At 44.2% G+C, this 15,099-nt stretch overlaps 1 protein-coding gene across 5 annotated transcripts in view; it reads right to left on the reverse strand.

The window, feature by feature from the left end:
* Nucleotides 1–15,099, reverse strand: part of smoc1 (SPARC related modular calcium binding 1) — a 184,954-nt gene that overhangs the window by 29,603 nt on the left and 140,252 nt on the right. For 4 of the 5 annotated variants that reach the window (XM_078406264.1, XM_078406266.1, XM_078406263.1 and 1 more), the window contains exon 11: nt 2,480–2,728. In XM_078406264.1, the coding sequence (XP_078262390.1) occupies nt 2,480–2,728 (249 nt within the window). Of the gene's footprint in view, nt 1–2,475; nt 2,729–15,099 lie in introns of those variants that run through there. The other variant, XM_078406267.1, reaches the window with a different exon arrangement.

The following is a 15,099-nucleotide window of genomic DNA, read 5'->3' on the forward strand; positions in this document are numbered from 1 at the left end:
ATTGGAATGCAAGGAGCTGACAGGTAATTTGTCTACAACAAAGGGGAGGGACAGTTAAGTAAAGATATATGAAGACACCCAGGCCTCTCATGCTGAATGGGAAGGACCTCCTTCTCCCAGCAGTGTGGTCATTTACCATGAGGTGTGAATTTGAACTAATCCTGCAGAGGATTAGAGGAGATTTAAAGAAGAATGATTCCACCTGGAAGGTGGTGGCACCTGGATCCCACTACGCGAGGGGCAGAAACACAAGCACAGATGAAGAAGTCCACCGTTTGCCAAGACTGTGATGCCCTTCTCCCCTGCCAACCACCTTATTCCATCCATTATGGGTGTCATGTCAAGACTTTGAAAACACTTTGAGCTGCAGTTTAAATGCTGTAATTTACCAAGTTATAGAACAAGTGCTGGGAGATGAAATTAGATTGGAGAATACCATTAGTCAGTCTCGACACGATGGGCCAAACAACCTGGCAGTATGCTATAATTTTCCATTAGTTTAGTTCAGTTAAATTTATTGTTATGTATACTGAGGACACAGTGAAAAGCTTTTGTTGCATGCTAACCAGTCAGTGGAAAGACAATACATGATTACAATCGAGCCATCCACAGTGTGGTAAAGGGAATAATGTTTAGTGCAAGATTAAGCCCAGTAAAGTCCGATTAAAGATAGTCAGAGACCCGGGTTCGATCCTGACTATGGTGCTGTCTGTACGGAGTTTATACGTTTTCGTCTTGATGGTGGGTTTTCTCTGGGATCTCCGGTTTCCTCCCACACTCCAAAGACATACAGGTTTGTAGGTTAATTGACTTGATATAATTGTAAATTGTCCCTAGTGTGTGTAGGATAGTGTTAATGTAAGGGGATCGCTGGTCGGCACGGACTGAAAGACCTGTTTCCACGCTGTATCTCTAAACCAAAAATAGAAAAGCCACTAGACTAGGCTACAGCAGGTGATGACAATACCAATGAAGATCAAACCTACTTCAATCCCCTCTCCAAGTTACTTCCCATGACAGTACCAGCAGGAGTGTCCACGGCATACAACTTGCAGGCACAAAATATCAGCTCGGCACCAAGCAGGTTTATAAATTGATGAAACTTCTGCCAATGTTGGGCAGATTAAAAATGTATGATTTGTGAGGAGTCGCTTTTCTTCTCAAACCACTGATTGTAACATTAAAAAATACCAGGATTTTAGCTTAAGAACCAGAATGGAATTGTGATGTGATTTCAAGGTCTGGGTTCTTTCATGTAATTAAGTGATGCTGCTCTGATCTCTGCATTATTATATTTCTTATTTAGAGTAGAGTTGCTGCCTTACAGCATCAGAGAGCCGGGTTTGATTTTGACTATGGGCGCAGTCTGTACAGAGTTTGTACGTCCCACCTGTGACCATGTGGGTTTTCTCCAGGCGTTCCGGTTTCCACCCACACTCCAAAGACATACTAGCTTCGTAGGTTAATTGGTTTCGGTAAGTTGTAAACAAATTTGTCCCTAGTGTGTAGGATAATGTCGGTGTCGGGGGTGATCGATGGTCAGGGAGACTCGGTGGGCCGAAGGGCCTTTTTCCTCGCTGTATCTCTAATGTTTTACGACACAGAAACACATTGGGTCTAGGAGGACTCTCTGTTACCCTTCAAAATATTCTCTCTCCCATGCCCCTGAATGCTATCTGAGTTCTTCTACACCCGACCTACACTATCAGTAATGTACAATGGTGAATTAAACTAAATTGAAGAAATATTGAACAAAATCAGCATACTGTTCTTAATTGCAAAAATGGGAGGATTGTGCTGAAAATGCTTGCTGTTTGACATTCTGGATCGTATTTTCCTTTTAGTTTTAGTTTAGTTTAGTTTAGAGATACAGCATGGAAACCGACCCTTCGGCTCACCGAGTCCACGCCGACCAACGATTAACCGTTCACTAGTTCTATGTTATCCAAGTTTTGCATCCTACAATTTACAGAAACCAATTAACTTACAAATCCGCACGTCTTTGGAATGTGGGAGGAAACTCAAGCACCTGGAGAAAACTCATGTGGTCACAGGGGGAACGTACAAATTTGGTACAGACAGCGCCTGTAGTCAGGATCAAACCCGGGTCTCCGGCTCGAAGGTAGAAACTCAATGTGCCGCCCCATCAATAATAAGTGTTGTCGTTTTGTTCCACCAAATTTCAAATTAACAACTAAATTTAAAACTCACAGCTACCAAGGGGGATATGAACTCAAGTCTGATTGCTAATTTGAATAGCTAGATTACTAGTCTGGTACCTAAACCAATGTGCCATCACTATACATACTTGACATGAACTCCATCATGATCCACAAACAAAAGGAAAATTGAAGAGTTGTCGTTAGTTGGAATGCCTTTTGAATGAATTGCTAATGAAAGGGCACAAGGTGAAGGTTTTGGCAGTGTTGTTGCATTGACTTGCTGTACAATAAATTATCACTTCAATTAGAACGGTTACCTACCTCCTTCCTTCACTCCTAAGCATCCTTTCAACTCGTGCAGTGAAATGGTTTTGTCCTCGTTCAAATCACAGTAATCAGTGAATCTCCGTCCACATTTCTTCGGCTTGGCTTTCTTCCTCAAGAAGCGCTTGAATGGCTTCATTTCCTTCTTGTGGATGTTGTTGCTGCCGTTCTTGTCCAGCTGGCCAAAGTACCAGTGCACGACTCGCTCCTCCAGAGTGTGGCTTGGGTCGGGCTCTGGAAACCTGCATCAGAAAAACAGCGTGGGCCTGTCAGTTGTGAATGACGGCTTACACAGCCGATAAACGTGAGGCACATTATCAGCCCTGGAGCCAATCAAAGAGTCTTTACTGTTCATTGGCTTTCTATGGGTTTCATAAGTTCATGCTGCAGGAGCAGAATTCGGCCATTTAGTCCTTCGTCTACTCCGCCATTCAATCATGGCTGATCTATCTTTCTCTCTCAACCTCATTCTCCTGCCTTCTCCCCATGACCCCATACGGGGGGTATGGGGTCATGGGGCATCATTAATCAGGAATTTGTCAATCTGCTCCTTTAAAATACCCAATGACTTGGCCTCCACAGCCTTCTGTGGCAATGAATTCCACAGATTCACCACCCTCTGACTAAATAAGTCTTCATCTTCATTAACCCACACTGTACAACAGCAAAAGCAGTGGCACTTTGCTGCAACTAGTAACTGATGCTTGAGAAATAAAGCTGCCTGGCAAAAGAGTTAAGTAGGTTATTTTCCAGCAGACAAATATAATGATTTGTTTAAAAACCTGGCAATTATTAAAGGCTTTTAGAACATTGAACAGTACAGCACGGGAATGGTCCCTTCAACCCACATAGTTGTGCCAAACATGATGCCGTTAAACTGATCTCATCTGCCTGTGCATGATCCATTTCGCTCTACACCCTACACTTCCATGTGCCTATCTGAAAGCCTCTTAAATACCACTTTAGTATCTGCCTCCACCACCATCCCTGGCTATGGGTTCCAGGCCCCCACTACTCTTTTAAAAAAAAAATATCTCGCACATCTCCATTAAACTTTCCCACTCACACGTTATAGCTCTAGTGTTGGACAATTCCACTGTGGGTGAAAAAGGTTCTGATTGTCTACCCTGTCAACTTTGAGCCCTTCAGAACCTGCCTTCTGGGTTGAGGGCATCCCTCCGGCAGTAGGAATCACATTACACAGTGAATTCAGGAGCACATGGCATCCCAAAGCATGTCACTGCCAATGAATTATGTTTGAACTATCTCCTCTGGCAGTTCGCTCCACACACAGGTGCTGTCTGTATGGAGATTGTACGTACTCGCTGTGACCGAGTGGGTTTTCTCCGGGTGCTCCGGTTTCCTCCCATATCCCCAAAGACATACAGGTTTGTGGGCTAATTGGCTTCTGTAAATTGTCCTTAGTGTGGTAGGATAGAACTAATGTACGATGATCATTGGTCGCACGGACTTGGTGGGCCGAAGGGCCTGTTTCCACGCTGCATCTCCAAAACTAAAAACTAAACTAAAACTGCTGTACCACAATCTCCTGCATTGGACATTAATCTTCAGTGAGTTTGTCCATATCCTGAAGTGAAATGTCACATCAGGGTTGGTGTGCACTGAAAATCAGTTCATATCTATACAAGAGCAGGAAAATATATACACCCTTAAAAATCATTGCGTATATCATCCTGTGACTCAGTTGTTATTGTCAACTGCCATCCAGCGTGGCAACCCTGCCAACAAGAGATACCAATAAAAATGGAAGAAAATAAACAGTGGCCAGTAATTACTCAGTTTGTGTATATTATCAAGTGCAGCAGTCTCCAGTATGTTTGCGGGCATGCTTTTTAAGATCATCTCAACATCAGGAGATATAATTTTGTGGCTACATTAAAATGCTTGGCATCAAATGTGTGCATCCAATGCACTACTTCTGCATTAAAATCCAACGGGAAAGAAATAGGCGTCACAGCGGTGCAACTGGTAGAGCTGCTGCCTCACCATGCCAGAGACCCAAGTTCGATCCTGACCTCGGATACTGTAAGCGCGGAGTTTGCACATTCTCACTGTGACCAGTGGGTTTCCACAGGGCGCTGCAGTTTCCTCCCCCATCGCAAAGATTTGCAGAGTTATAGGTTAAATGGCCTCTGTAAAAGACCAACCCTGGCAGCATGTTCCAGGCACTCAGCACTCTCTGTGCAAGACAACTTGCCCCACACATCTTCGTTAAACTTTGCCCCTCTCACCTTAAAAATTAAATGAACTCTATTTTTTAAATCTTTAAAGATCACCTCGAACCACAAGGAAAAAAAATCACAGCAAATACAAATAATTTTAAAATGTCACTCGTGTATGCATGCCAATCACAAAACAGGAGCAGACCATAAATAAGTTCAGAAAATTATGGAAAGGTTGAGAAGGTTGGGCAGCATCTGCGTGGAGACAAACAGAGTTAATGAGGCAGTTTTTAAACTTTAAATCCTGAGGACTTCATCGGAAAGTCTTCAATCTGAAACATTTCTCTTCCCACATGTGGCCCGATGTACTGAGGTTTTCCGGCATTTTCTGTTTTTAATTTAGGTAAGGCAGCATCTGTGGTGAGGGAAATAGTCATCAGAACTGGAAAAATGACGAACCAAGCAAGTTTTGAGTTGCTTGGGGGAAGGAATGAGGGATGGAGAGAACAATATAACATTGCAGGTCCCATTGCTGAGATGATCCGAGAGGCATGTCGACCCAAAGATGTTTAAATAACTCGAGAGCATATTGGAGTATGTTGCACTTCATAACATTCTGAAAGTTTAAAGGAGATGCGCGGAGCAAGTTTATTTCTCCCACAATGAGAGTTGCATCCGCTGCTCTAGATGTCAACTTATTTACATCGGCGAAACCAAGCGCAGGCTCGGCGATCGCTTCGCTGAACACCTGCGCTCGGTCCGCATTAACAAAACTGATTTCCCGGTGGCCGAGCACTTTAACTCCCCCTCCCATTCCCAGTCTGACCTTTCTGTCATGGGCCTCCTCCAGTGCCATAGTGAGGCCCACCGGAAATTGGAGGAACAGCACCTCATATTTCGCCTGGGCAGTTTGCAGCCCGGTGGTATGAACGTCAACTTCTCCAACTTTAGATAGTTCCTCTGTCCCTCCCTTCCCCTCCTCCTTCCCAGATCTTCCTCTATCTTCCTGTCTCCACCTATATCCTTCCTTTGTCCCGCCCCCCTGACATCAGTCTGAAGAAGGGTCTCGACCCGAAACGTCACCCATTCCTTCTCTCCCGAGATGCTGCCTGACCTGCTGAGTTACTCCAGCATTTTGTGAATATGAGAGTGGTGGGTGCCTGGAACATGCTGCCAGGGGTGGTGGTGGAGGCAGATTTGATAGTGACATCTAAAAGGCTTTTGGGTAGGCAGGTGGATATACAGGAAACGGAGGAACATGGATCAAGACAGACACAGGAGATTTGTTTATCTTGTTCATGTTCAGCAATGACATTGTGGGCCAAAGGGTCAGTTCCTGTGCTGTATTCTAATGCTGCATACTTTGACCACATTTTCATTCAGAATTTCACAACGTTCCACCTCATTAGTAAAAATGCATTCTACACAATGGGATGTGAATTGATTTTGTGGCCTGAGAAAAAAACTTCAATCTAACATTTTGTTCATGTAGCAGAGACCAATTTCAGATTATTTTTTTTTAAACAGAAACTAGCAGGACTTATGAGTAATTAATTGCTGTTTGAGTATAGCGTTGCATCAAGGTTTCATGTTTGAAGTTCTTCAGGTTTTCTAGGTTGACGGGTGTAGGATATTTACCGAAAAGGAAAGGAAATGAGCAATGAATATATCCTAAAAACTAGTATCTTGCCAGATAAAGCATGGCTGTAGATACTAACGGAATGTGGACTATATAAAAAAAGTAACAGCTGCCAGTATTTTACACTTCTTGATGCCTGGAAATGTTTAAAATGTACAATTTGTTGGCAGAAAATGGGATGGTACAGCTTCTGCTTAAATATACTTTTGATTCACTGAACTAAGGATGCAAACATGCCTTCAGTAATTGTTATACATTGCAAATATTCTCCTCAGCTTTATCTGGCAAATTTTCTACAATAAGTGGTCGGGGGGTGGGGGGGGGGGGGGATGGGGGGAGGTAGGAATTAGAATATACAAGGAATTCTGTGGGGAATTTGAGGTTTTTGCTGAAGAGGAAACAGAATATTTTCCCAGCGTTTGCCTTCCAAGCATAGCAGATAGCAGTCAGAGGGCAGTCAGAGGTGCCTCACAAATCAATCTCAACCACAACCTTAGAAGGACCCTTCGGTCTTCCAGGGAAACCATCCCTTAGATGTCACAGAGCAAAACCACCAAATGAAGTATAGATTAAAAATAAGGAATAACATTGAAATAATAGCATAAAATGCCCTTTGATGAAGAACGCCAAGGTAAATGAACATTCTGGGCGGTAATAATTGGGTAGCGCACAATCTTGATGAATAAATATTAGTTGGCCGTTTACTGGTGTCAATTACTCTGATCATTTTGGGTACTTTCTGTTTATACCTCAGTTGTGAAAGATGGACCCAGGTTTAAGGTAACACCAGATCAATTTCAGGTAGGGTCCTGATGGGAAATAAAACGTTTGTCCCATCAATCATGAGGAGAGTGAGGGGATTGTTTGACACCCTAATAGATGTAAGGGAAGGGAACGCTCCTTACATTAACCCATTTCAGCACCTTGGGCATCCTAAGAGGTGGAAAGGGTGCAGAGAAGATTTACGAAATGTTGCCAAGACTCGAGGGTCTGAGCTATAGGGCGAGGTTGAGCGGGCTAGGACTCTCTTCCTTGGAGTGCAGGAGAATGAGGGGTGATCCTATAGAGGCGTACAAAATCATGAGAGGAATAGATCGGGTCTCTTGCCTAGAGTTGGGGAATTGACAGAGGACGTCAGTTTAAGGTGAGGGGGGAAAGATTTAATAGGAATCTGAGGGGCAACTTTTTCATACAAAGGGTGGTGAGTGTATAGAACGAGCTGCCGGAGGAGGTAGTTGAGGCAGGTACTATTGCAATGCTTAAGAAACAATTAGACAAGTACATGGATAGGACAGGTTTAGATGGATATGGGCCAAATGCGTGCAGGTAGGACTAGAGTGGATGGGGCATGTTGGCCGGTATGGGCAAGTTGGACTGAAGGGTCTGTTTCCACGCTGTAAGACTCTAGGACTGAAAGAGCATAAAAGGAGGAATAGCTAAAGAATCCATGAAGAAGGTTGGTTTGAAAGCAATCAATGATAAGGACCAAAGGCCTGATTTTGACATTTTCAGCAAGGAGCGAGAGGCCGGAAAACATGACCTTAACCCTGTGGCTTTCTGACAATTAATTTTAGGTGGTTGGAAAATGAAAGCTAATGGGTCGATGATCCCCCAATCTGTGCTCTGTGGGAGTTCAGCTCTTCAGAATTGACAGGAGGCTATTTGTCAGATCCAGTTTTGTTTGGCAACCCGCAGACTCATGAGTTGTTGGCTCTTCCAAACTTCAGGCATGCAACAGCCAAAGTCCAATTCTTTCAGTGCGGCATCACTGTTTAAGATTTGAATTTCTGTCTCTGCTTTCATCCTGCTGTCTGGTACATAGACAGCCTTTTACGGAATAATTTTACATATACTGCACAGTTTATACTGCAACGGATCATTACATTGTTAATAAACAATTAATGGTTATCTCCCCAAACTTATTTGGCCTTTCCAATGCAATTACTCCAACTGGGACATGATTCCAGAGCCTTGCATTCTGGTACGTCTCTGGTATGTTCAATATAAACATTCCTTTAGGTTTTTTTTTAAAACACAAAATTTGGGCTCATGTTTAAATATTTTTCTTTTTTCCTCTTATGATCTCCTACATCAGGCACCAGTCTCTGTGCTGATATCAGAATATCCCTTAGTGCCTTGCCCGATGATTACCTGCTCTCCCATTGGGATTCATGCCAGGTCTGTTCTGCATCTCCCACTCCACTGTACGACAGAGACAGATCTGCAAAGCATCAAAGCCTGTCCACAGGGACAACCTTGTGCGAGAGTGCAGCACTGGCTATGAGGGAGTCAATAGCATATTGTTTCTCACTTTATTTTGACTTCCCTCAATTTCAATATGATCGAACAAGTTCATTTCTGAAGAAAGGTCCCGACTCGAAACGTCACCCATCCTTTTTCTCCAGAGATACTGCCTGGCCCACTGAGTTACTCCAGCACTTTGTGTCGATCTCCGAGTCCATTTCTACTTTGATCGTGAGAGATTCTTGAATGTTAGTTGATCTTCTTTGAGGGGGGGAGGGAGAGGGGGGGGGGGAGAGGGAGGGGTGAGGGGGGGGTAGAGGGGGGGAGGAGGGGGGGGGTAGAGGGGGGGGAGGGAGGGGGGAGAGGGGGGGGTGGAAGGTTGATTTGAATTCTGCAATTCCAACCTTTGAATATGACACTGGGCTCTCTGGCTGGAAAGTCCAAGTTTGTCTTTAATTCCAGGATTTTGCTCAACAATTGGGGATTGCCGTGCAAAGCGCAGTTTGGCGGCTTTGGGTTCTGTTTCAATGCCTGAGAGGGAATTACACCTCCGACACATCGAAACCCGGGCAACAATATCAAAGTACGCATTTCAAACTCAAGAGTTTAAGATCATGAGATAATACGGTTTAGAGGGATATGGGCCAAACGCAGGCAGGTGGGACGAGTGTAGGTGGGGCAAGTTGGGCTGAAGAGCCTATTTCCGCGCTGTTTGACTCTATGACTAAGAGCATAAAAGGAAGAATAGCTAAGATATGCATGAACCCATGAAGCAGATTCAGAATCAATGCACTGTACAACACAGAAATGGGCCCATTACATCCATGTTCAACTTTTTGCTCATCAATATTAATCCCACTTGCTTGCACAAGGATTGTATCCCTCAATGCAACTATCCCAATCCAGATCCTCAATGTTCTGGTGAATCTCCTCTATGCTTTCTTCAGCCCAATTACATCCTTCCTAAAGTGTGGTGACCAAAATTGCACACAATACTCCAAGTACATTCTAACCAGTGGTTTGTAAAGTTGCAACCTAACCTCTGAACTTTGCCACCATTAAATTCCATTTCCCAACACTCCACCCAATTTTTCTTCTGATCTATGTTCCATTGACGCCTTAGACTTCCTTTGTCACTATTGAAAACACCACCAATTTTCTTGCCATCTGTAAACCTACTAATCATACGCCCTCCATTCACATCCAATTTATTGAACCGTTGCACAAACCACAGGGGTTCCAGTTCACCACCAGTCACAGACTTTGAATCAGAAAGGCATCTTCCCATCACAACGTCTGCCTCCCATCACCAAGCCAATTTTAGCTCCAATTAACCAGCTCGCCTTGTATAACCATGTGCCTTGACCTTCTGGACTAGCATCCCATGCGGGATCTTCATAAATGCCAGCAGGGTCCATTCCCCAGTCTACAAATATCTACTCCCCAGTCTTCACCATTCTTCTTAGCAACCTTCTCGAAAAACACAGCCGAATTAGTGAGGCAGGATTTCCCATTCATAAAATTATATGCTGACTTTCCCTGAACCACTCCTGCCTTTCCAAATGTACCCAAGTCCCATTTTCTCCCATAATTTCCCAACCGCTGACATAAGACTCACCAGCCTGAGGATAAGTATCCCCTCTCCCCACCCCAGAGCCAAGGATCTGGCCTTCATCCTCGCTGGTCTGCTTCACACTTCACTACACAGGCTGCAAAGTTGCCCCTCATAAGGTCATAAGTGACAGGAGCATAATAAGGCCATTTGGCCCATCATGTTTACTCCGCCATTCAATCATGGCTGATCCCTCCTAACCCTCCACCAACCCAAGCCGGTCAAGAAAGTTCTCCCACGAAACCTGCCAAGTTCTGCCCTTTTCCTAACCGCGGGATGTTGGCCCGATGTAGTCAAACTGAACGGGACCTCCCAGTGGCACTGCAGAGGGGCCAGTGACTGCATTCCATGGTCGACCCTTCCCATCTCTATGAGGAGGAAATTCTACCCCACCATCATTTCATAGTGCAGTGGACTGAAGCAGGAAACACTTAAGTCATTGCCTTTGTTCATCTGTGAAGACTCATAAATATTTATTTTTGAGCAGGGAATTTTAAAATCCAATGCATCAGACATCAGACATCAGACAAGTCGCACTCCATAACTCTCACATTCATCCACCGTCTTCCAGCTGCAGCCACAGAAACATTCTGGGCCGGTGACCTTCCAGAAATTACACATTTTACACTCGCTGCCAACGAATCTGCTTCCATTCTTTAAACTGCTGATGGCTTTACACTGGCAGGAGGACATGTGCAAAGCATTATTTAACTTGTGAGTCACCTCGAAACAATGATACTGGTCTCCCCATTCTGAGCAGCGGTTTTTAAATGTGATATTCCACCAGAGGGCACTGAATGTGAAACTATTTTAGTTTAGTTTAGTTTAATTTAATTTAGTTTAGTTTACTGTCACGTGTACCAAGGTACAATGAAAAGCTTTTTTGTTGCGTGCTATCCAGTCAGCTGAAAGGCTGGACATGATTACAATCAACACATCCAGAGTGTACAGATTCAGGATAGAGGGAATAACGTTTAGTGCAGGATAAAGTCCAATAAATTCCGATGAAAGATAGTCTGGGAGTCTTCATTGAGGTAGATGGGAGGCGAGGACCACTCTCTACTTGGTGACAGGATGGTTCTGCTGCCTGATAACAGCTGGGAAGATACTGTTCCTGAAACTGGAGATAATCATTGTCACACCTCTGTCTCTTATGCCTGATGGGAGAGGGGAGAAGAGGGAGTCTTTGCCAACTTACTACCAAAATGAGTGGGTGTTGAGAAACGAAAATGCTGTTTGGCCCTAATGCTTAGCTCCACTATTTATCATCTTGATGGAAACGTCGACTGAATAACTCAATGTACCGCCCAGAAACAAATCCAATATCTCAGTCTTAAAAAAACTGATAGGTTTAAAAAACTAGCCCATTGTCACACCATCTACAAGGCTTCAAGAGAGGGTGTCAAATTTTTACTGCCCTCTATTTGATAAATTGTTTCCTGATTAGACTGGCTCGGATTTTAAAAATCATGCCTGCTTGTTCCCATATCCCTACCAGAGGTTTTTCTGCTGATCTTTTCAACATTTTAAACATTTTTGAACACGTCATCCCTACATTCAAGCCAACTTTCTCCTTCCCCTTCCTCTGGCGTCACAATTTACACCTCTTCTCTCCCAATCTAACACTGGTTGTCTTCTCATCCGTGGCCTAGCTCCAATCATCTGCCTATCAAAAGCTCACCTACTCACCTATATCCACCTATCACTCACCAGGCTTTGTGCTGCCCCGACATCTCTTCCAACTTTCTCCCCAGCCCCCCTTGCCCCTCCTCCCTCCTCCCCACCCCCCCCCCCCCAATCAAAAATTGGCATGGCACGGTGTCGCTGTGGTAGAGTTGCTGCCTTACAGCGCGAGAGACCCAGGTTTGATCCTGACTATGGGTGCAGTCTGTACAGAGTTTGTATGTTCGCCCTGTGACCATGGATTTTCTCCGGGTGCTCCGGTTTCCTCCCACACTCCAAAGACGTACAGGTTTGCAGGTTTATTGGCTTCGGTAAAAATTGTAAATTGTCCTTACTGTGTAAGATAGCGTTGGCATATGGGGTAATTTCTGGTCAGGGTGGACTTGGTGGCCCATAGGGCCTGTTTCCGCACTGTATCTCTAAAGTTTAAAGACATTTAAATATGGGCGCAGATTCTGTGGGGGAGAGCCAAGCGTAACTTTGTATTTTTAATTATTTATTTTAATGTTTCTCTATTTCTAGAAGCATTTAAATTATTTTAATATGGTAATTATTTTGATGTTTTTTACTACTGACTTTAGAGATGTAGTGTGGGAATCAGGCCCTTCGGCCCACCGTGTCCATGCCGTCCTGCCAGCACTAGTATACTATCCTACACATCAAGGACAATTTACAGAAGCCAATTAATCTACAAACCTGTACACCTTTGAAGTGCGGTGGGAAACCGGAGCACCCGGAGAAAAACCCACAGAGTTACAGGGAGAACGTACAAACTTAGTACAGACAAGAACCCATGGTCAGGATCGAACCAGGGTCTAAAATTTGTATTAGACACAAATGTGTAAACAAGCAATCTAGACTCTTAGCAAATGTAATTTCAATGTAGGTAAGGAACTCTGAAATGAATACATGGTGTACCTATGCAGCTATGCAGCCTATGTACGTACTTATGTATCTTTTTTATTTAGTTTAGTTTAGTTTAGAGATACAGCACAGAAACAGGCCCTTCAGCCCACTGGGTGCGCATCAACCAGAGATTCCCGCACATTTACACTATCCTACGCACACTAGAGACAATTTACAATTATACCAAAACAATTCATCTGTAGACCTGTATGTCTTTGGAGTGTGGGAGGAAACCAGTGCTCCCGGAGAAAACACACATGGTCACAGGGAGAACAGACACACTCTGTACAGACAGCACCTGGAGTCAGGATCGAACCCAGGTCTCTGGCGCTGTAAGGCAGCAACTCTACCGCTGTGCCACTGCACTTGGACAGTTTGCCTGATATCAGTGGCACTTCATAGTCGCCCCTAAAGCTGCCAATGGCAGTGAGCTGTGTCAGGCCACCAGCAGAGGGCAGTGTCCAAGGGTTGCCCACTCCTCTGACCCCAGCTCCAAGTTTAGTTTAGTTGGATCCACCTATCCGGAATCCTATTAATGTAGGTGGACGCAGGTTCAACCAGTAGGCCCGGTACAGGTCTGCCCGCTCAGAATCGAGGTAAACGTTATAGAAAGTTCTCACAAACTAAACCCATGGACAGAACAACTTGATACCACATACAGAAGCCGTTCAGCTGAAATAATTGAAAACAGCCAACACCAACTGTGGGGAAAGCCAGTGCAATTCAGCCTGAACTGGAAGGATTTTACCTTCTTCAGTAGAGAAACGTTTACCCTTTTCTCCCCCCCATTCTCGCTATCTGGGGTCAGAAGCCGTCCACTGGTTATAGTGCAAAAGGCTTTAACATATCTGTAATCTGCTGTCAATTTCACTTCCATTAGAACTCAGCCAAAAATGACGAGGAATGGGTGCCAAGCCTGCTTCTTTCTCTGAATCATACTTTTGTTTATTTTAATCATTCAACAATGTTATCCCATGACTGGCAAGTGCAGTTAAAGTTGATTCGAGCCAGGAATGGCAATTCCAAAATAAATACAGAAACAGTAATAGTTTTTTGTCTCATATACAAAACCTCCTCAATATCTTGGCCACAGGCACGCCATTTCTGAAGGTCAGGAAATTGCCATTAATCCGGAGTCGCCCTCATTTGTGCATCTGTCTAATGTACAGCTGCGAATACGGATTTCAGCACAACACCGTGAGCAGGTTATGTATTGCTTAAACTCTGCTCTTGGTAAAGAGGGCGGCACAGGGGCGCAGCGGTAAGGTTGCTGCTTACAGTGCTGGAGACCCCGGTTCAACCCTGTCTACGAGAGTTTTCTGTATGGAGTTTGTACAGAACGTACAGAACTCCTGTGCCAAGTGGGGTTTTTTCTAGCTCCTCTGGTTTCCTTCCCCACTCCAAAGACGCACAGGTTTGCAGGCTAATAGGCTGCGATAAAAATTGTAAATTGTCTAGTGCAAGATAAATTCCAGCAAAGTCCGATTCAAGATAGTTCAAAGTTCTCCATTGAAGTAGATAGGTCAGGACCACTCTCTAGTTAGTGAGAGGATGGTTCAGTAGTCTGATAACAGCTGGGAAGAAACTGTCCCTGAAGCTGGAGACGTGCATTTTCAAACTTCCGATGGGAGAGAGGAGAAGAGGGAGTGCCCGGGGTGCGACCGGTCCTTGAATATGCTGCTGGCCTTGCCGAGGCAGGGTGAAGTGTAGATGGAGCCAATGGAAGGAAGGTTAGTTTGTGTGATGGTCTGGGTTACGTCCGCAACTCTCTGCAATTTCTTGCGGACTTGGATAGAGCTGTTCCCAAGCCATTCTGCGATGGATCACTATAAGATGCTTTCTATGGTGCATCTGTAGATGCTAAGAGCCAGTAGTTGTTTTACAGAAGTGGCATCAAGTACAAACTGACTGGCATCAGGTAGAGCTGGTAAGTGTCCATTTTAAGGACAACAGGGACGTTTCAGCCAGCATCAGTGGCAGCAATACCAGCGCCAGTTACAGTGAGACTGTGGACTGCTGCAGAAGACCCTGAATCAGTCTTTAACAATGCACAAGAACTATTTTGCGACCAACTCTTAATTCCTTACCAGTCAAAAGCCTTTTCAAAAATAATTTCATAGCCCCATCTGAGTAACATTAAGGTAATACCTCTCTCAGAGATTAGAGAAAAAAGCTTGACATCTGATTCAATCGTGACTCTGTTTCATAATTGTGATATTTAATGTAAACTGAAGACTTAACTTTATATATTTAAATATATAATTGCATCGTTTTCATCAATCTTTCTCCTCCCACCATTAATCCTTCACAAAGTCTCTTTTTAGACACGTTTCCTTCCTCCACCTC

The sequence above is a fragment of the Rhinoraja longicauda genome, chromosome 10 (genome assembly GCF_053455715.1).
Source record: "Rhinoraja longicauda isolate Sanriku21f chromosome 10, sRhiLon1.1, whole genome shotgun sequence".
NCBI lineage: Eukaryota > Metazoa > Chordata > Chondrichthyes > Rajiformes > Arhynchobatidae > Rhinoraja > Rhinoraja longicauda.